General features: G+C 42.1%; 1 protein-coding gene across 9 annotated transcripts in view; it reads right to left on the bottom strand.

Moving 5' to 3' along the window:
* The window catches only part of MYO5A (myosin VA), a 218,209-nt gene that overhangs the window by 128,642 nt on the left and 66,820 nt on the right, over window positions 1-22,747 (bottom strand). For all 9 annotated transcript variants that reach the window (XM_023227136.3, XM_023227138.2, XM_023227137.3 and 6 more), the window contains exons 2-3: window positions 6,652-6,762; window positions 1,717-1,888 (exon numbers count right to left, since the gene is read on the bottom strand). In XM_023227136.3, the coding sequence (XP_023082904.2) occupies window positions 1,717-1,888; window positions 6,652-6,762 (283 nt within the window). The remainder of the gene's footprint in view (window positions 1-1,716; window positions 1,889-6,651; window positions 6,763-22,747) is intronic.

Below are 22,747 nucleotides of genomic sequence, written 5' to 3'. Positions count from 1 at the left end.
CCAAAAATCATGTTTGTTTGTTTATTTTGAGACAGGGTCTCACCCTGTCACCCAAGCTGGAGAGCAGTGGTACTGTCTCGGCTTACTACAGCCTAGACCTCCCAGGCTTATGCAATCCTCTCACTTCAGCCTCCTAGGTAGCTGGGACTATGGACACGCAATACCATGCCTGGCTAGTTTTTGTATTTTTTTGTAGAGACAGGATTTTGCCATGTTGCCCAGGCTTGAACTCCTGGGCTCAAGTGATCTGCCTGCCTCGGCCTCCCAAGGTGCTGGGATTACAGGGTGAGCCACAGCACCTGGTCCAAATCATGTTTCTGAAGGATATTAAATGTCATAGGAAAATATAATACAAAACTATATATAGACTGATTCCAATACCTCTCATGCATATAAAGAAAAATGATGTAAGTCAATATTAATACTGGCTATTTTTCAGTGGTGAGTTACATATAATTGTTTTTCCTTTTTTATACTTTTCTGTATCTCCTAATAATTTTTCAGCAGGTATATATTAACTTAATGAAGTCGTTCATTCAACAAATGTTTATTCAGCTCCAACTACGTGTAAAGTCTTTTCTAAATGCTGAATTTACGACAGTAAACAAAACAAAACAAAAAGGCTAATCTTTACCCTCATGGAACTTAAATGCTAGTGGGAAATTCAGACAATTAACAAGATAAGTAAGAAAATATATGTATATATAGATAGATAATCACAGATTAAATAGTAAGGAAAAGAAGGCAAAAAATAATGCAGGGAAGAGGGGTTTCTGGCTTGATAGGGTGGCCAGACAAGACTTCACTGAGAAGGTATTACATGTGCAAGGAAAAAAAATGGAAGAAAAATAAAAATTGAGAAAAAGAAATAGTTACCAGTAAAGAAAAGTTAGTATCAATGATATAAAGGATGTCAATTATTTTAAGAAGAAAAGGTGGGTGTTCCTGTCTAAAACAGGAGAGTAATGAAGGAATCATGAACTGAGTTGGGTATACCACACGAATGAATGGAAATCCAGATTTGAGCTTCAGAGGACAGAGTGATTAGTGAAAGAACAGTAAGACGTCAGTGGAGAAAAAATAGCCAGAGGAAAGGGAGAAAATAAAAGATAAGAACAAACTGGGAAAGAGAGAAAAAAGAAGGAAAGCTGGAGAAGGGGGAAAGGAACACAAACATACATGTGGAAGCTTTATTTCTTGGAGAGAGAAAAATCACCATGAGCTGGGTGGCTGGCAGCTAACACCGCAATGAACAGAGGCCCAGGCAAGCAGGAGTGAGCAAGACGAATCACCAGAGTCAAGTTAGTTCTGCATGGCGAGTAACTGACCACAAGATAACACTAAATCTCTTGCACCTGCTCCAAAGATAAGTCCTTGGACATCTACTCTTCGTGTAGTAGTTTTTGGAAGAGAAGAAAATAACTGGTGAATTTGGCACTAAATCTGACATATGACTTCTGTGAGGGGAAAAATTTCCAAAAGACAGACCCAGTCTTTTTTACTTTTAGCAAAATTATGTAAGCTCACAAGTGAGTTCACTCAGCATAAATGCAACTTGGCAATAAATACTGGTAAATCTTTCAGATAATGCTCAAGTGATTTTGTCTCTTAGAGAAAATCCAACCACGGCCTGCTTTCCCCATGTACAATATTTCCATGGCTACATCCATTAGAGGAAAGAGTCCACAGTCTATTCAGAAAGCAAAGCATACTTACCACAATATGTATAAATAAGTTTGGAATCAATAAAGCGGACTCTGAGATTATGGAGCACAGCAGGCTCATGAAGATAGCTGAGGGCTGTGAGGTCATTTTCACCAACAAGTATGTCAGGATTTCGTAAGTGAGGCAGCTCCTTGGTCTTTGGATCTAGACGGTATTCCAAATCCTGAAAATGCACAAGGCACAGAATCTAGATAAATTATGGCAAGGACTATGAAAAAGAGCCATGAATTTTGCTCACTTCCTATTCCTGATTTGCTTCTCAGCTATCAAATGCATTATTTTCCTAGCACCTTCCAATATCACAGAAACTGGTGGAGATGGAAAACAGTATGAATTGCGTTTTCATCAGACATACTAACTTGTATTAACAATTTTTGCTAATATAGTTTGAAAAGTTATAGCCTAGACCTTTTTCACCCACCTACGGAATCAGAAGTTTTAAATTTTTAAATACGTTTCTCTCCTCCATCCCCTTCTACCTATAAAAAAGTGGCAGACAATATAAAAGAGTGGTCAAGAGCTTGACTCTAGGATCAGATTGACCTGGATTCAAATCCTAATACTAATACTTACTTTTTCTGTGGTTTTGAATTATAGTATTTAACCCAAATCCCTCCTTTGTAAAATGAGCTAACAGGGTTGTGGTAAAAAGTAAATGAGGCAAGTCTGGCATGTGGTAAGTACTTAGGAACCCCTAAACCACGAGACTCAAGAATCCCCTGAAATTATGTGCAACACTCTGTGTATGTGCACATGTGTGTACTTTTTTTGAGGCAAGACAATTCATAGTTTTCATTAGATTTTTGTTTTGTTTTGCTTTTTTTCTGTGCATAAGCTGATTCATTCATCAGAGTTAGGCTGGGTGCGGTGGCTTACACCTGTAATTCCAGTACTTTGGGAGGCCGAGGTGGGTGAATCATCTGAGGTCAGGAGTTCGAAACCAACCTGGCCAACATGGTGAAACCCCACCTCTACTAAAAACATGAAAATTAGCCAGGCGTGCCAGGCGTGGTGGCTCACGCCTGTAATCCCAGCACTTTGGGAGGCCGAGGCGGGTGGATCACGAGGTCAGGAGATCGAGACCATCTTGGCTAACACAGAGAAACCCCATCTCTACTAAAAATACAAAAAATTAGCCAGGCATAGTGGTGGGAGCCTGTAGTCCCAGCTACTTGGGAGGCTGAGGCAGGAGAACGGCATGAACCCAGGAGGTGGAACTTGCAGTGAGCTGAGATCGTGCCACTGCATTCCAGCCTGGGTGACAAAGCAAGACTCCGTCTCAAAAAAAAAAAAAAAAAAAAAAAAAATTAGCCAGGCATGGTGGTGGGCACCTGTAATTCCAGCTACTTGGGAGGCTGAGGCAGGAGAATCACTTGAACCCTGGAGGAGAAGGTTCCAGCGAGCCAAGATCACGCTACTGCACTCCAGTCTGGGTGACAGAGCAAGACTCCATCTCAACAAAAACAAAACAAAACAAAACAAAAATGACATTTTAATGGGGTTCCTGGTCCCAAAAGTTAACAAGCACTATTCACTTAATTTTTAAGAGAGATGGGGTCTCACTATGTTGCCCTGGCTGATCTTGAACTCCTGGGGTCAAGGGATCCTCCCACATTGGCCTCCCAAATGCTGGCATTACAGGTGTGAGTGACCACTACTAGCCACTACTCACTTTAAAGTCATGGGAATATGGCTTTATGGCACAGCCAACCATGAATATTGTCACTTAACTATATATTAAGGGGCAAATAACACAGGACAAGTGAATAGGAATAAAAATTCAATTTAGTTGTAGGGAGTGACAAGGTTTTGTAAAAAGCCAGTTTTGTTAATACTGAAAATATATACAGAGGTCAAATAGTCAAATCATATTTGAATGAATTGTGCTAAAGGAGAGAAAAATTAACAAATTACCCCTTAGCATTTCTTGCTGCCTGCTTATCAGAGAATATCACCCTTGCCTGGGGCTGACTGGTCCTTGCAGTGGCCCTGTAAATACACAATTGTCTGTTCTGGTGTTAGCCAGAAGACTCCAGAATGGCAGAAGGGAAACCCAGAGCTCTTTTCTCAGTCTTCATTACAGGGTGGGGTTGTTTGTGGCAAGTGTGGGGAGGAGCTGAAATTGAAATATTAGAGAAGACACTAATTTGAAAGGTAGAGAAAACCTGTAACATCTTCACAGAAATTTCTTTCTTGGAGTTAGGCTTTAAATGAATATAACCTGCTCCTCTGGAATCAATGGACATCATTAAATAAATATACTCTTCTACTATTACAAAAGCCATGCTTTCTCTATTTTAATCTAGGACCCTAAGTGACTATAGTTTCTAAAAAGAGAATGATTCTTGAATAGTTAGTGAATTTTATAATGTTTATTCTTTTTGTTTGACCCCTGTCCCTATTCTTGCTTTTATTAAAGGTATGTATCATTCTATTTCTATATTTTTAAAAAATACTAAGGATTGATAAAATTAAACATAGACACTGTACTCTGGTTGGCAAATCTGCTTCTCATAGGGGTATGGATTAGCAATTCTGAAATAACTTTACATATGTAATGAATAAGTAATATATTATAGATAATGAAAACCAAAGAGAGAAGTTGTAGTATACATAATCAAAGGAAGAATAATAGCATGAACCTGGTGGCATTAGACTGGAGAAAAAAGGATCCCTATTAACTCATGGGTTTTATTTTTTTAAAACAAGGTCAAGGTTGGGTGCAGTGGCTCACGCCTGTAATCCCAGCACTTTGGGAGGCCAAGGTGGGTGGATCACTTGAGGTCAGGAGTTTGAGACCAGCCTGGTCAACATGGTAAAACCCTGTCTCTACTAAAAACACAAAAGTTAGCCAGGCATGGTAGCATGTGCCTGTAATCCCAGCTACTCAGGAAGCTGAGGCACAAGAATCATTTGAACCCGGGAGGGGAGGCGGAGGTCACAGTGAGCAGAGATTGTAGACTCCATCTCAAAAAAGAAAAAAAAAAAAAAAAGGTCAAGTGCGTAGCTAATGCCTTTAATCCCAGCACTTTGGGAGGATGAGGTAGAAGGACTGCTTGAGCCCAGCAGTTCAAGACCAGCCTGGGCAACATAGCAAGACATCCATCTCTAAAAACACATTATATATATATAATATGTATATACAAACACATACATACACATGTAAACATAAAGCAAGTATAGATGGTTGAGTATACATTAGTATAGTATGCATACATATTAGTATCTATCTATCTATCCAGTATATATTTTTCTAGCTCTGTATGCTAAGAGGGCCTAGAAGTGGTGTCATCTCAATAGCAACGAGCACACCTAGTGCTCAGATCTTGGTTGTCAAATACTATCCTCCAATATAAGGTACCAGGGCTGGGAAAGGGGAAATACAGGGTAAGTGTCTTGGGGTACCAGGAGAAGCGCTATACCTTTAAAAAAAAAAAAAAAAAAAAAAAGCCAGGCACAGTGGCTCATGCCTATAATTCCAGCACTTTAGGAGGCCGAGGTGGGAGGACTGCTTGAGCCCAGGAGTTCAAGACTAGCCTGGGCAATGTATTGAGACTCCATCTCTACTAAAAAAATTTAAAAATTAGCCAGGCATGGTAGCTCATGCCTGTGGTTCTAGCCACTAGGGAGGCTGAGCTTGGGAGCCATGATCAAGCCACTGCACTCCAGCCTGGGTGACAGAGTGAGATCCTGTCTCAAAAAAAAATAAAAAAGGATAGAGACCTGTCAAAAAAGGCAAAGGACCCAATCTAAGAGAGATCTCAATGACCAAAGCTGGAACAATTTAACTGATAAAATAAGTAATGATAGTAATGAAGAATAAAAGAAATACCCATGAGTCCATAATAAATACGTGATTAAATTACTAAATAAATGGGACAGAAGAAACAGTACTTCCTTCCCTATAGAAGAATTCTAGTTAATAAGTATACAAGGAAGGAAAGAAATGGAGAATCACCACTAGAACACAACAATACTTGCTGCAGGCAAGACACAGTAATGAACACTGGGCAAATATTAGCAGGCAAAGTTTAAGGAGAAGCAGGATATATGAGTGGCCTCAAAATATCTGCCCCAACACAGTGACATTCACTAATTACAAAGGGAAAACAGTAACTTTACAGTGGATAACATGGCAGACATCACCTTAAGCAACTGCTCATGACCAGTAATCTGCAAAACTCCAATGTAGTCAAACAGTATAAGCACTCATCTTAGCGTCATCTGTGTTCAAATCTCTCTTCAAATTCCAAAAGCCACTTCCTGGCTGTGTGACCTTGAGCAAAACTACTTAAGGTCTCTGAGGTTTGGCTTTCTTATTTGGAAAACAGTGATTATTTCACCTGCCAACCCATAGGGTTGGTGTGAAATTTAACATAAGAAAATCCACTCCAAAGTGCTGAACATTTTGCCTAGCACAGAGCAATAATGTTAATGTTAAATAAATGTTAAATAAGTTGATTCCCTAGTTTGGTATTCAATGCCATCCTAATTGGCCTAATTCTTCCCTGCCTTCATCCCAACTAGTGTCTTCTCCTCAGTTTTGCTCTCCATGCTGCCACCAATGAGTCTTCTCTAAGACCTGGCAACATGCCTCTTTTTAAAAACACTACAAGCACTCCCCATAGCACACCAGTTTAAATGCAAGAGTTTTAGGATTAAATATGAATCTAAACCTGATAATCACAATAAATTCATAGGTCAAAATAAAAGCTTTTAAAAGTGTCTGCTATTTTCACTAATCTATGCCATTAAAAACACTATCAGGATAGAAAATTGAGTTTGCCATTTTTACTAATTTAGTAAGTAAAAATTCTAGGTAAGTTCAAAATTTAACTTCCATTGAGAGTTTACTTCACAGTAAACTTACTCTTTTGAACTCCCTTCACTTTATGCCAATGACGACAAATGAAAGTGAGATCTCACCTTTCCCTCCTCGAGGTGAAGTAGCAGGACTTTATCTCCTGGCTTATAATCTTTGAGCAGCTCTGCTGACTTCCAGACTTCCTCTGGATCAGGTATCCAAACCCTGGCAAACTAGAAGACAAAAAGAAAAAAATTTAAACTAGCAAATCAATTATTTTACAATAATATATAAACATATAACTATTTATAATTAAACAATTTATGAAAAAAGAAATCTTGTCCAATATGAAATTTCCTTTTTTTTTTTTTGAGACAGAGTTAAGCTCTTGTCACCCAGGCTGGAGTGCAGTGTGGCCCGATCTCAGCTCACAGCAACCTCCACCTCCTGGGTTCAAGCAATTCTCCTGCCTCAGCCTCCTGAGTAGCTGGAATTATAGGCGCCTGGCACCACGCTCAGCTAATTTTTGTATTTTTAATAAAGACAGAGTTTCACCATGTTAGCCAAGCTGGTCTCCAAACTCCTGACCTCAGGTGATCCACCCACCTCGGCCTCCCAAAGTGCTAGGATTACAGGTGTGAGCCACCATGCCCGGCTGAAATTTACTTTTTAAATTAGTAAACAAAAAATACTTTAGCCCTCATAGCACCACCATTCCCAAATTATATAAAAAGTGTGTCCTGACAAAACAGTTATGATCAAAGCTTGACTTTGCTTTATACAGTAAATGCCACCCGAAAGTATAATTTTAGGTTAAAATGTACACATAAGATCTATTTTTGAAGCTATGGTGTTGTGGTTCTGCCAGTTTCAATAGCACAGACATCTTTTTATGGCTGAGCTTACAATTCGGAATTTTTTTTTTCTTTTGACACAGAGTCTCGCTCTGTTGCCCAGGCTAGAGTGCAGTGGCACAATCTTGGCTCAGTGCCACCTCTGCCTCCCAGGTTCAAGCAATTCTCCTGCCTCAGCCTCATGAGTAGCTGGGACTACAGACATGTGCCACTGTGCCCAGCTAACTTTTGTATTTTTAGTAGAAACGGGGTTTCACCGTGTTGGCCAAGCTGGTCTCGAACTCCTGACCTCGTGATCCAAAGTGCTGGGATTACAGGCATGAGCAACCATGCCCAGCTCACAATTTGGATTTTTTATTGTGGTTTGCATCCTGTGCTCCACAAAGCCTTATTTCTCAGATATCCTTCAGGAGCCATCACAGTAGGGAGAAGAGGAGAATAAAAATAACAAATTTTTAAAAACTGAAAAAACACTGTTGTTCAGCATTTTGCCTTCATTAGTTTATAAAGATGAGTGGGAAATGGTAAAAATGACACAGCCAGTCACTAATAAACTTAGCTCCTGCAGCCTCAACACCACGAAAAAGGCATGGTAATCATCAGGGATTCCTAAAGCAGCAAATATTTTGCCTCAACTAGATACTCTCTGGACATAAGCCAGAAGATTATGTGGTCAATTTTGAAGAAAAAGGACAAAATATACTAACATGCATAAATCTTTCAAATACCTCATTGAAGAAGTGTTTTATGTGCTTGGACTCTCTGGGAAGAAATTTCCCTTTAAAACACGCATAACACTAAACCTAAATGCCCATTTTCATGAACAAATCACATATGAAAACAGGAATCCTAGATTCAGCCAGCAAAGGAAAGGCATGATACAATCAATCATGGCTGGCATGGGCCAGACTGAACCCGGTCTCTGGCCTATATCTGTATCCTCATTTCATGTACACCTCTAGACTTCATTTTTAACAATGATCAGGGTACTAATGTACTTGGAGCTTTGAGAAGCAGCATCTGGATTTGAGTATGTTAAATGTGGGGTAACCTCCCAAAGAATTGTGATAATGTAATGACTATTCTAAGTATTGGGCACAAAGTTCTGGAAGCTTGTAACAAGCTCATTCCCAAGAACAAGAGAAATTCATATGACCCGGTGATGAACTTACAGATAGGAGAAAGTGAAAAGAAAGTGGGTGAACGAAAGTACAGGTAGATCTGAAATTCAAGATAATTTAAATTAAACGTCTCCTGTAAGAAAAACATTTCAGCATGCCATGCCACTGTCCTGGATATTATGTTAACCTCTTCTCTTTTTTTTTCTTTTTTTCTTTTTTTTGAGACGGAGTCTCACTTTGTCACCCAGGCTGGAGTGCAGTGGCGCAATCTCGGCTCACTGCAACCTCCGCCTCTTGGGTTCAAGCGATTCTCCTGACTCAGCCTCCCGAGTAGCTGGGACTATAGGCACATGCGACCACGCCCAGCTAATTTTTTTATATTTTTAGTAGAGACAGGGTTTCACCTGTTAGCCAAGATGGTCTCAATCTCCTGACCTCATGATCCACCTGCCTTGGCCTCTCAAAGTGCTGGAATTACAGGCATGAGCTACCGTGCCCAGCCTATGTTAACCTCTTCACTGACAAATATTTTCAAGCCTTCCTATTAGGAAGCTGCTGTGGTATATTGCCGTAGTTTCCAAACTACCAGATTTCATGGCTGGTAAATTTTTTTTCAAGTTTGGGGACTGATATAAGGTTATTAACTAACTTTTAGTCTTGACAAGTAAGATTACAAAATCATTAATTATTGGCAGCACTTACAGACAAGTAGAGGCTAAGGCCCTCACACTCAACACAGGCAACATAAATACCAATCTACTATCTAATATCACCATCATTTTATAAAATGAAGGACATTTTAACAAGAAAACAGTAGGACAAATAGCCATCATAGTTTTTTGGTTTTCTGTTTTTCGGACATGGAGTTTTGCTCTTGTTGCCCAGGTCGGCTCACTACAGCCTCCACTTCCGGGGTTCAAGCAATTCTCCTGCCTCAGCCTCCCAAGTAGCTGGGATTACAGGTGCCCACCACCACACCCAGCTACTTTTTTGTTGTTGTTTTATTTTTAGTAGAGATGGGGTTTCGCCATGTTGGCCAGGCTGGTCTCAAACTCCTGGCCTCAGAGAGTGATCCTCCCACCTTGGCCTCCTAAAGTGTTGGGATTACAGGCCTGGCCATCACAGTTAACATACAAATCCCTTACCATGGTCTACAAAGACCTTCATGACCTGTCCTTTCCTTCCCCTGCCAACCTCTAAACAGGAGCCATGCAGATCTTATTTTAGTTCTTTAGGAACACAGTTTCATTTGCTCCTGTCTCTAGACCCTGGCCCTTGTTAATTCCTCTATAATGTACTTCTCCCAGATCTGCTTATGCCTGCCTCCTTCTCACTTACATGATAGCTCAAATGTAAACCTCTTCAGAGAGGCATTCCCAGATCTTTCTAGCTGAAATCAATCCAAACTACGATTACCGTTCTCCATTTTACATTCTTCAGCGCTCTTATTCACTATCTGAAATCACTTGCTGTTATGTTCTTGTTTATTTACTTATTTACTGTCTCTCTTCCTTCATTAGAACATAAGTTCTGTGTCTGTGTTCCTCTGTGACCCGGCAGTACTTAGAAGAGTACCTGACACACAGCTGGTGCTTGGTAAGAATTTATCAAAAGAAGATCAGAATAAAAGGTATCTCTTTAAACTGAATATAAGTAGTACGATTAAAAGCTCACTCAATTGCTTTAATTTTCTCTTATTATTACCAACACATATAAACTTTTAATCTAAACAGTTTGCAGAGGAAAGAGTATGGAACTAGACTATGGGTTCTAGACCCAGGGCTACCAGATGGGCCTTGGCCTTTATTTCAGGCAACAATAAAATGAGGATGACAACAGTAGTCTTCCAGTTTATTGCAAAGGCTTACACACACAGAAACTTCATAAAAGCATAAACCAATATATAAGTACAGGGTGCGGTTGTTACTGTTTTTTCCCATAGGAGGTGATTTCTATTGTCATATATCAAACATGTCACTGAAATTTGTTTTACAACTTTTTTCCCAGGTACACAGTCCATAAACTGAGTAATATCTGTACATATCACTAAAGCCTTACTCGTGCAATAAATATTTCTATGTACTAACTGCTCCCAATCTGAAGCTTATTTACAAAGACAACATTTTTGTAGCTTTCTCTGGAAGGCATTACTGGTTCCAGAAAAGATAGATAAATATAAAGAGATTAAGAGTCGGGATGGGCACGGTGGCTCATGCCTGTAATCCCAGCTCTTTGGGAGGCCAAGGCAGATTGATCTCTTGAGCTCAGGAGTTGGAGACCAGCCTGACCAACATGGTGAAACCCCACCTCTACTAAAAATACAAAAATTAGCCAGGCATGGTGGCTCGTGCCTGTAATCCCAGCTCCTCAGGAGGCTGAAGTGGGAGGATCACTTGAGCCCAGGAGGTGGAGGTTGCAGTGAGCTAAGATCACATCACTGCACTCCAGTCTGGGCAACAGAGTGAGACTCTATCTCAAAAAAAAAAGAGAGATTCAGAATCATGAAACGACCTATTACCTTGACTGATGAAAATACAAAAAAGGAAAATGTGTCCAAGTGTGTTTGTAAAAGCATGACTGACCAGTGCCTAAACATGAGGAGACTTTAAATCTAGAAACTGCCTTCATGCTCTGTGTCAGTAGGGAGCTCCAGCTCAGATTTCCACAAGTATTTTGCAAAGAGTAGATACTTTGCCAAAGACTAGATTTCCAAGGGCTAGATGTTAACAACACTTACAGATAAGCAGTGGAAGTCTAAGGCCCTCACATTCACCAAAAGCAAGATATTTAAACACTGAACACCACTCTCATAACCAACTTCCTCTTTATCTTAGCTTTACCTCTGGGGAAAGCATCCAAGGAGAAATAGGTCAGAAACCATTCTATTATTACCATTGCCTTTCTGTGTTTCTTTTCCATCTTAACCAATGAGATCAGTGACTGCAGAAACAACTATGCCAGAGGGGGTCAATTTGAGGATATATACCTTAGATGCTGAAACAGGGAAATCTCAACCTGACACGCCACTTCCTACTGCCTTTGTCACTTCCAACCCTGCCTCCCACTCTTCCCCCAGGCCGCGACACAAATACACAGGGCAGGAATAGAACTAAACTTGTCCAGTCACATCCAGTGAGAAGACTGAGGGAAGGCAGGCAAGAAGACAAGGCCACTGGAACGCATGAGAAACCTAGAAATAGGACACAGTGTGAGTCGGGCAGGAATCAGAAACAAGGATAGACACTGCCCACTAAGTCTGCAGAAGGCCCTCCTGATGAAAAAGCAGCAGTTAGAAAACGATAACCCTGGCCAAAGTGAATCAAACTGGACACAGCCCCCAGCAAGGCAAGGGAAGGCCCCTGTTGAGAGACAGGACTAGCTGGATTTCCTAGGCCGACTAAGAATCCCTAAGCCTAGCTGGGAAGGTAACCACATCCACCTTTAAACACGGGGCTTGCAACTTAATTCACACCCGACCAATCAGAGAGCTCACTAAAATGCTAATTAGTCAAAAACAGGAGGTAAAGAAATAGCCAATCATCTATCGCCTAAGAGCACAGTGGGAGGGACAATGATCGGGATATAAACCCAGGCATTCCAGCCAGCAACGGCTACCCTCTTTGGGTCCCCTCCCTTTGTGTGGGAGCTCTGTCTTCACTCTATTAAATCTTGCAACTGCACTTTCTTTTGGTCCGTGTTTGTTACGGCTCAAGCTGAGCTTTAGCTCCCCGTCCACCACTGCTGTTTGCCTCCGTCGCAGACCGGGGGCTGACTTCCATCCCTCCAGATCTGGCAGGGTGTCTGCTGTGCTCCTGATCCAGTGAGGCACCCACTGCCGCTCCCAATTGGACAATGGCTTGCCATTGTTCCTACACGGCTAAGTGCCTGGGTTCATCCTGATCGAGCTGAACACTAGTCACTGGGTTCCACGGTTCTCTTCTGTGACCCACGGCTACTAATAGAGCTATAACACTCACCACATGGCCCAAGATTCCATTCCTTAGAATCCCTGAGGACAAGAACCCCAGGTCAGAGAATATGAGGCTTGCCACCATCTTGGAAGTGGCTTGTTGCCATTTTGGAAGCTGCCCGCCACCATCTTGGGAGCTCTGGGAGCAAGGACCCCCTGGTAACACTGTCATGTAACTGGATTCTGTCATGATTAGCTAACAAAGGGTTAGGCTCTCTTTCAGTGATCCCGGTTTCCGCTCTCTTTCAGTGATTCCTGTTTCCTCTTCTCCACTCACACTACTGTAGATTTAGTCCCTCATTATCTTGTGAGTCTCTCTCAAACATCTCACTTATGCTACCTGAGACCTTATTTTAGTTATTCATGAATCTACCTACCTTCCATACCAGACTATATACTCTTTCAAAGCTATTTTTGAATCCCCTCTGAAGTCAACCAAGTTCCTGGCCCATAGTTTGTGGGCAGCACATATATGTTGATTTTATTTAAGACTGAGATAAGGCAAGGCAAGGAAGAGAGATGAGAAAAATTGGAAACATTCCACAGGCTTAGCTCAGGATTTTCCATGAAGCCATACTATACTAGAGTTTGAGGCCACCAAACAGGGTTGGGACAGGGCATGAATCAGAGGCTTAGAGAAGAGAGATTCATGAAGTAGTAGGTAAAGAAAGAGTAAATAATGATGTAGAAACTGGTAGGAGAAGGAAAAAGAAGAGCCTGCGATTTGAGGTACTGTGATTAAAGAAAAAAGCCTAGGGGAGGGAAAAATGAGAAAATAAACCTAAATTACATAAAACTTAAGCACATAAAGATTTGTGACAATTCAAATGAACCACTTGATAAAAAATGAGAATAAGAATAAAATGAAGATGGACTGAATTTTATAATAGTTAAAATCTGATAAAATAATGCTAACACAGATTTAACCTGCATAACAGCTTGCAAGGAAAATAAAAGACATCTGTCCTTCCACAATACAATTTAATGAGGCCTGCCTGGCAGCATGAGGTAATTTTGACAGAGTCTAAAAGAGCACTAGAAAGGCAGGTTCAAGGGACATGCTGGCACTGGTACATGCCAGAGAGGGGCACCAGTGTTGGCTTACCTAGCACTGCCCTTGCACCTTCTTGGGGGTTACACCCAGCCTTGCACGTTTAAGGAGGCACCAGTCTTTTTTTTTTTTTTTTTTGAGATGGAGTCTCGCTCTGTTGCCCAGGCTGTAGCACAGTGGCACAATCTCCGCTCACTGCTACCTCTGCTTCCCAGGTTCAAGTGATTCTCCTGCCTCAGCCTCCCGAGTAGCTGGGATTACAGGCATGCCCCGCAATACCTGGCTAATTTTTGTATTATTAGTTGAGACAAGGTTTCGCCATGTTGGCCAGGCTGGTCTTGAACCCCTGACCTCAGGTGATCTGCCCACCTTGGCCTCCCAAAGTGCTAGGATTACAGGCATGAGTCACCGTGCCTGGCCCACCAGTCATCTTTCTTTCGTTATCTTACCACAATGACAACACTGAAGAGGCCCTTGATTGATGCAGATGACTCACTGGAAGTTTTGCTAACTTGCGGTTTGTCTGTCAAGTAACACTGAGGGTGTGGGCACCAAAAGCAGTTGCTTCTGATGCCCCAGACACTTTGGGAACAAGACTAACAGCACTAACAGAGTAAACTGAGCAAATCCTAAAGAATTTGACCCATATGATTCTCTCTTCTCCCCCTAACTCCCATATACATTGTTTGCTTTATAGCACATGTGCACATCTTTATTAGCTTCTGTATTAAATCATGAGCAGCTTGGCAATTCGGAATATGCCATGGCTCACTTTATTAGCTTCTGTATTAAATCATGAGCAGCTTGGCAATTCGGAATATGCCATGGCTCACTTTTGATAGCCCATTGTGAATGTTTGCAAAAATGAGTGCTTTATGTCACAATTCAAACAGGCCTATTACAAAAACTAAGTGCTCCTCTGTGCTTTGAACTAAAGCAGGAAAGAAATCCTGAAATGTCACTCCCTCCTCTGAAACCTGACATTAATGTGGATGTTCCATATGATTACTAAGTAATTCATATAGCCCTTAGAGCGTGTTTTTGGCATAAAAAAATCAGAAACTACTATTCTAAAAGGACATGATGAGCTCTCCAGAAAAAAAGGAAACAAAAATTATTAAAGAAACAAATTGTCCCTCTTAGTAATGGTATATTTTGTATTTTTAAATTTGTTATGAAATATATATAAGAGATGTGTCTGTGTGTGTCTATCTGTATGTGTATACATAGATAATCTGCTGAATGAAAGAATGATGTAATGAACTTCCATATGCCCACCATTTAGGTTCAGAAGTAGAACATTACTTATACTATTGAGGCCCCTTGATGGAATATATATATATAAATATTTTTTTTTTTAGACAGAGTCTTACTCCGTCACCCAGGCTGGAGTGCAGTGGCGCGATCTCGGCTCACTGCAAGCTCTGCCTCCCAGGTTCATGCCATTCTCCTCCCTCAGCCTCCTGAGTAGCTGGGACTACAATACAAGTGCATGCCACCACACCCAGCTCATTTTTTGTATTTTTAGCAGAGAAAGTGTTAGCCAGGATGTTCTCAATCTCCTGACCTCGTGATCCGCCTGCCTTGGCCTCCCAAAGGGCTGGGATTATAGGCGTGAGCCACCGCACCTGGCCAAAACAGTAGATTTTTATTATGAAGGAATTCCCCTCCTCCACCCCCAAATTGTTTTGGGTATCATAATGGAAACCAGCTATTAAACTGACCCATGTCATCTGGTGAAACTTAAGAATGTCTCATCTAAGACAACATGTCAAAGACACGCCAATCAGCTTGCCATCCATCCTGCAGTGTTCCAGTGGGCTCTGACAACAGAATGAAGGCTCTACCAAAAATGAGGTTAGTCAATAACCACAAAAAACAATCTGAGGATGCTGAAGACTAAAATTTTAATGAATGAGCGAGCTCAGGTTCATGAATTTCTATAAATGAATAAAATCATAGAGTTGACTTAAAATTTTTAATTTTTTGCTGACTCTGCAAGTCACCTTGCACACACTGTGAAATGTACCTGGTTTAAAAGTAAATCACACGTCCCTTTGGGAGGCCAAGGCAAGTAGATCACAAGGTTAGGAGTTTGAGACCAGCCTGGCCAACATGGAGAAACCCCGTCTCTACTGAAAATACAAAATTAGCTGGGCATGGTGGCAGGCACCTGTAATCCTAGCTACTCAGGAGGCTGAGGCAGGAGAATTGTTTGAATAAGGGAAGCAGAGGTTGCAGTGAGCTGAGATTGCGCCATTGCACTCTAGCCTGGGCAACAGGGCGAGACTCCGTTTCAAAAAAAAAAAAAAGTAAATCACACTTTGGGAGACCAAGGCGGGTGGACTGTCTGAGCTCAGGAGTTCGAGACCAGCCTGGGCAACATGGTGAAACCCTGTCTCTAATAAAATACAAAAAATTAACTGGGAGTGGTGACACACACCTGTACAGTCCCAGCTACTCGGGAGGCTGAAGCACAAGAATTGCTTGAACCTGAGAGGTGGAGGTTGCAGTGAGCCGAGATTGTGCCACTACACTCCAGCCTGGGCAACACAGCAAGACTCTGTCAAGAAAAGGAAGGAAGGAAGGAAGGAAGGAAGGAAGGAAGGAAGGAAGGAAGGAAGGAAGGAAGGAAGGAAGGGAAGGAAAATCAAGTTCAAGTTAGCTCCCACCAGACATTAAATTATCTTTTTAAATTTAGGAAGAAAACAAGAACTTGCAAATTAATGGATATGCTTTGTTACCATTAAGTAGCAAAAATTAAATATTCTTATTTTTCTAAAATTTGATATGAGATGACAGAGCTTTGGAATGAATATTTTTAGACACTGTAGTTATTTAACATTCATGCAAAGATTATTTTCAGAACTAGGTCTAACTTCTTAAGAACAGTGTTACTATGCACATCAAGAAAAATTAGTATTTCCATCTATAATTAGCTGGTGGTATTTTAAACCACAAAATTCTAAATAAGTAAAATAATCAAAGGTAAAACAGAATCACCAACAGGAAAGGAACCATATAGGCTGTATTCATCAGAGCTTTGATTAGGATAAAGAAAAGTCCTAACTTTACTTAATCTCATAATATGCTTTGTAATTATTATTAAACAAGTCCCTTATTCAACAAAACACCTGAGAGAAGTTAGATAACTTGTCCCAAAGGTACTCAGCTAATAAATGACAGAAGCAAAATTCAAACATAGAAAGATCTCCAATTTCAAGATGATTAGGGTATATAAGAGTAAGAAAAACACAATCTCATTGAATCACTTTCTCCTGATTGTGACCGAAGTTGCTCAACTAAGCAAAACAACTCACACTTCCCTATCATTTTCAACACTTGCTCTCAATGTAGAAAAAAGTATTAAATGGAAGTCATGTTAAACATGTACAGGCCTCTTTATACAGGGGTTCTTCTTGTCACATAGAGTATCTATCACTCTGATAAATGATGTAGTGATGAAAGAAGTCATGGATAATTTTTAAAATTTTAACTAAAATGTCTTAACATGGTAAGATTTAAGGAATCATGGAATTAAACATCAAACAACACATATATTATATGAGACAATATGGATAAGGTGCGAAAATAGTACCTGGGAAACAATAGGCAGGTGCTGGTATGTATTTCCCTCCCATTTATAACAGGCAGCTCCCTTTGTGTTGCTCCCTAGCTTTGGGAATCGACACTTCTAGGTCTGTTGCTAACTTGGGAAATGACACAGTTTGGATATTTGTCCCTGCCCAAATCCAATGCTGAAATGTAATCCCCAATGCTGGAGGTGAGGCCTGGTGGGAGGTATTTGAATCATGTGAGCAGATCCCTCATGGCTTGGTATTGTCTTTGTGATAGTGAGTTCTTGTGAGATCTGGTCATTTAAAAATGTGTTGCAACCTCCCCTCTCCTCTGTCTCTCGCTCCTGCTTTTTGCCATGTGATGTGTCTGCTCCTTCCTTGCCTTCCACCGTAAAAGCTCCCTAAGGCCTCCCTAGAAGCAGATGCCACCATGCTTCCTGTATAGCCTGCAGAACCGTAAGCCAATTAAACCCCTTTCCTTATAAATTACCCAGTCTCAGGTCTTTCTTTATAGCAATGCAAGAATGAACTAACACAAAAAATTGGTACTGGGAGTGAGGATTGCCTCACATACAGATAAACTGAAAATGTAGAAGCAACTCTGGAACTAGGTAACAGCAGAGGTTGGAAGCATATGGAAGGCTCAGAAGAAAACAGGAAGAAGAAAGTAAGTTTGGAATTCTTAGAGACTGATTAAATGGTTGTGACCAAAATGCTGATAGCGATCCGGACAGTGAAGGCCAGGCTGACAAGGTCTCAGATGGAAATGTGGAACTTACTGGAACTGGAGCAAAGGTCACGTGTGTTATGCCTTGGCAAAGAACTTGGCTGCATTGTGGCCACTGCCCTAGGGGACCTGTGGAACTGAACTTCAGTGATGATTTAAGGTATCTGGCAGAAGAAATTTCAAGGCAGAAAAGCATTCAAGATGTGGCCCAACTGCTTCGAACAGCCTACACTCAGGTACAGGAGCAAAGAAGTTACTTAAAGTTGGAATATATATTTAAGCAGGAAGCAGAGCATAAAAGTTTGGAAAATTTGCAGGCTGGCCATGTGGCAGAGATAGCTTTTTCAAGAGAGAAATCCTAATTTGCATAACTAAAAGAAAGACAAGTGCTAATAGCCAAGTCAATGGGGAAAAGGTCTTGAAGGCATTTTGGAGACCTTCCTAGTAGCCCCTCCTATCACAGGCCCAGAGGCCTAGGAGGACATTATGGTGTAGAGGGCCAGGCCTAGGGCCCCACTACCCTGCACAGCCTCAGAGTTCTGCTTCTTCCATCCTGGCCGCTCCATCTCCAGCTCCAGCTCCAGCCAAGGGTCAAAAAGGTTGGGGAACAGCTCGAGCTGCCACTTTGAAGAATGCAAGCCATAAGGCTTAGCAGATTCCATGTGGTGTTAAGCCTGTAGATGTACAGAATAAAAATTGAAGAAGGTTTGGCAGCCTCTGCTTAGATTTCAGAGGATGTATGAGAAAGCCTGGGTGCCCAGGCAAAAGCCTGCTGCAGGGGCAAAGCCCTCATTCCTCTACTGGGGCAGTGCCGAGGGGAAATGTGGGGTTGGAGGCCCCACACAGAGGCATTGCCTAGTGGAGCTGTGAGAATGGGGCCACCATTCTCCAGATCCCAGAATCGTAAATCTACTCTGTACCTTCAGCCTAGAAAAGTCACAGGCATTCAACTCCAACCCATAAGAATGGACCTAGGGGCTGAACCCTACAAAGCCACAGACAAAGAGCTGCCCGAGGCCTTGGGAGCCCACTCTTCCTATCAGTGTGCCCTGGATGGGACGTGTAGTCAAAGGAGATTATTTTGGATCTTTAAGATTTAATGACTGCCCTGCTAGGTTTCAAACTTGCCTGTAGCCCCTTTATTTTGGCCAATTTCTCCCTTTTGGAATGGGAGAAATGTCTATACCCCCACAGTATCTTGGCAACAGTCAACTTGTTTTGATTTTATGGGCTCAGAGGTGGAAGGAGAAAAGTCTCAGATGAGACTTTGGACTTGGACTTCTGAATTAAGAGTAGAATGAGTCAAGGCTTTGGGGGACTGTTGGGAAGGTATGATTGTATTTTGCAATGTGAGAAGGACATGAGACTTGGAAGGGGTCAGGGGAGGAATGATATGGTTTGGATATGTGTCCTCACCCAATCTCATGTTAAATTATAATCCCTAATGCTGGGGGTAGGGCCTGGTGGAAGGTGTTGGGATCACGGGGGCAGCTCCCTCATGGCTTGGTGCTGTCTTCATGATAGTGAGTTCTCACAAGATTGCTATCACTCACTCATATTCTTGCTCTCTCTCTTGTTTTCTGTCTCCCCCAACCTTGCCATGTGATGTGCCCACTCCCCTTATGCCTTCCACCGTGAGTGGAAGCTTCCTGAGGCCTCCCCAGCCATGGTTTCTGTACATCCTGCAGAACCATGAGCCAATTAAACCTCTTTTCTTCACAAATTCCCAGTCCCAGGTATTTCTTTATAGCAATGCAAGAATAAACTAATACAGAAAACTGGCACTGAGGTGTGGGGCATTGCCATAAAGATACCTGAAAATGTGGAAGTAGCTTTGGACCTGGGTAATGGGCAGAGGTTGAAACAGTTTGTAGGGCTCAGAAGAAGACAGGAAGATGATGGAAAGTTTGGAACTTCCTAGAGACCTATTGAATGTTATGACCAAAATGCTGATAGTGATATGGACAGTGAAGGCGAGGCTGAGGGGGTCTCAGATGGAAATGAGGAACTTATTGGGAACTGGGGTAAAGGTCACTCATGCTATGCTTTAGGAAAGAGACTGATGGCATTGTGCCCTTGCTCTAGTGATCTGTGGACCTTTGAATTTGAGAGAGATGATTTAGAGTATCTGGTGGAAGAAATGTTTAAGCAGTAAAGTGTTCAAGAGAATCAGTCTGGCTAGATTAAGAAGATGTATGGAAAAGCCTGGAAGTCCACACAGAAGGCTGCTGCAGAAGCAGAGCCCTCATGGAGAACGTCTAGCAGGGCAATATGGGAGGGAAATGTGGGGCTGGGCACTGCCTAGTGGAGCTGTGAGAAGAGGGCTACTGTCCTCCAGACCCCAGAATGGTAAAGTCAGTGACAGCTTATACCATGTGCCTGGAAAAGCCAAAGGCTCTCAATCCCAGCCCCTGAAAGCAGCCATTGGGGGCACAGCCCTGCAAAGCCACAGGGGTGGAGCTGCCCAAGACCTTGTGGGCCCACTCCTTGCATCAGTGTGCCTTGGATGTGAGACATAGAGCCAAAGGAGATTCTTTTGGAGCTTTAAGATTTAATGACTGCCCTGCTGGGCTTTGTACTTGCATGGGGTTTTTAGGCCCTTTCTTTTGGCTGATTTCTCCCATTTGGAAAGGGAGTATTTACCTAATGCCTGTACCTCCATTATATCTTGGAAGTAACTAACTTGTTTTTTGATTTTACAGGCTCATAGGCAAAAGGGACTAGGCTTGTCTCAAATGAGATTTTGGATTTTTGAGTTAATGCTGGAATAAGTTAAGACTTTGGACTATTGGGAACATATGATTGTATTTTGCAATGTGAGGACATAAGTTTTGGGGAGGGGCCAGTGGCAGAATGATACAGTTTGAGTCTGTGTCCCAACCCAAATCTCATGTCAAATTGTGATCCCCAACGTTGAAGATGGGTCCTGGTGGGAGGTGACTGGATCATGGGGGAGGATTTCCCCTTTACTGCTGTTCTTGTGAGAGTGAATTACAGAAAGATCAGGTTGTTTAAAAGTGTGTAGCAGCACCTCCCACCCTCTCTTGTTCTCATGCTCCAGCCAGATGTGCCTGCTTCCCTTCACCTTCTGCCATGATTGTAAATTTCCTGAGGCTTCCTCAGCCATACATCCTATATAGCCTGTGGAATTGGGAGCCAATCAAACCTCTTTTCTTTATTAAGTACCCAGTCTCAGTCTCAGTCTCAGGTATTTCTTTCTTTTTCTTTTCTTTTTTTTTTTTTTTTTTTTTTTTTTTCTTTTTTTTACTCTGTTGCCCAGGCTGGAATGCAATGGCACGATCTCAGCTCACTGCAACCTTCGCCTCCTGGGTTCAAGCGAGTCTCCTGTCTCAGCTTCCCGAATAGCTGGAATTGCAGGCATGCGCCACCACGCCCGGCTAATTTTTCTATTTTTAGTAGAGATGGGGTTTCACCATGTTGGCCAGGCTGGTCTTGAACTCCTGACTTCAAGTGATCCACCCACCTCGGCCTCCCAAACTGCTGGGATTACAGGCGTAAGCCACTATGCCCAACTTCAGGTATTTCTTTATAGCAGTATGAGAATGGATTAATACAGAATGTTACACATCTTTCATGATCTGGCTCTGTCAACTTCTCCAGTGTCATCTCTCACCTCTCCTGGCCTTGCATTCAACCCACTAAACTGCAAACACCAGCTGATTCCTCCGTATCTATCTCTACTCAAATTGCCCAGCAAGCCCTTTCCCCCATCCTCATCACCCATATAATGCCTATGTATCCTTTAAGGGCCCACCTTTCAGCAGCGTTTCACCACTGACCCTGGCAGCCTACCTGGAACATTCTGGCCTGGCATGGTTCCTCCCTGCCTCTCTAATCATTCTTTTCCCATTCCCTGTGCCAGCTCTACCTTCTCTATCCTATCTGTAACCATTAGAATTGCCCAGATCTCTAAGCTAAGTCTCTTCTCTCTTTTAATGTGGTGTTAAAAATTCGACTTGCTAGGCACAGTAGCTCATGCCTGTAATCCCAGCACTTTGGGAAGCCAATGGAGGAGGACTGCTTGAGTCCAGGAGTTCAAGACCAGCCTGGGCAACATAGTGAGACCTCACCTCTACAAAAAATGAACAGAATTAGCCAGGTGTGACAGCACGTGCCTATAGTCCCAGCTACTTAGAAGGCTGAGGTTGTGAGGATTGCTTGAGCCCAGGAGTTCAAGGCTGCAGTGAGCCAAGATCTTGCCACTTTACTCTAGCCTGAGTGACAGTGCTAGATCCTGTCTCAAAAAAAAAAATTGAATTCAGGCTCAGGCTTTAGAGCAGGGCATGGTGGTGCACACACCTATAAACCCTGGTACTTGAGAGGCTGAGGTGGGAGGATCACTTGAGCTCAGGAGTTTGAGACCAGCCTTGGCAACATAACAACACCCATCTCAAAAATAATAATAATAATAATAATAATAATAGTTCAGGCTTTAGGAGAAGGCTTGCTGGGTTTACTAGCCCTGTGGCTTTCCTATGCATTGTCTACAATGAGGGTAATAATACCTACCACATAGGGTATCATGAAGATTAAATCAGTTATACATGTGAAGTACTCAGAACAGTGCTTAGTATGTAGAAGGCAGTTGATAAGTGTGAGCTATTCTCATTAATAATATTCTTTAAAAAAAAAATAGAGATGGGGCTGGGGGCAGTGAATCACATCTGTAACCCCAGCACTTTGGGAGGCTGAGGTGGGCAGATCACTTGAGGTCAGGAGTTCAAGACCAGCCTGGCCAACACGGTGAAACCCCATCTCTACCAAAAAAATACAAAAATTAGTTGGGCATGGTGGTGCACGCCCATAGTCCCAGCTACTTGGGAGGCTGAGGTGGGAGAATCACTTGAACTCAAGAGGTAGAGGTTGCATGAGCCAAGATTGTGCCACTGTACTCCA

Source organism: Piliocolobus tephrosceles, chromosome 6, assembly GCF_002776525.5.
Source record: "Piliocolobus tephrosceles isolate RC106 chromosome 6, ASM277652v3, whole genome shotgun sequence".
Taxonomy (NCBI): domain Eukaryota; kingdom Metazoa; phylum Chordata; class Mammalia; order Primates; family Cercopithecidae; genus Piliocolobus; species Piliocolobus tephrosceles.
This window is presented reverse-complemented; position numbering and strand designations above follow the sequence as displayed.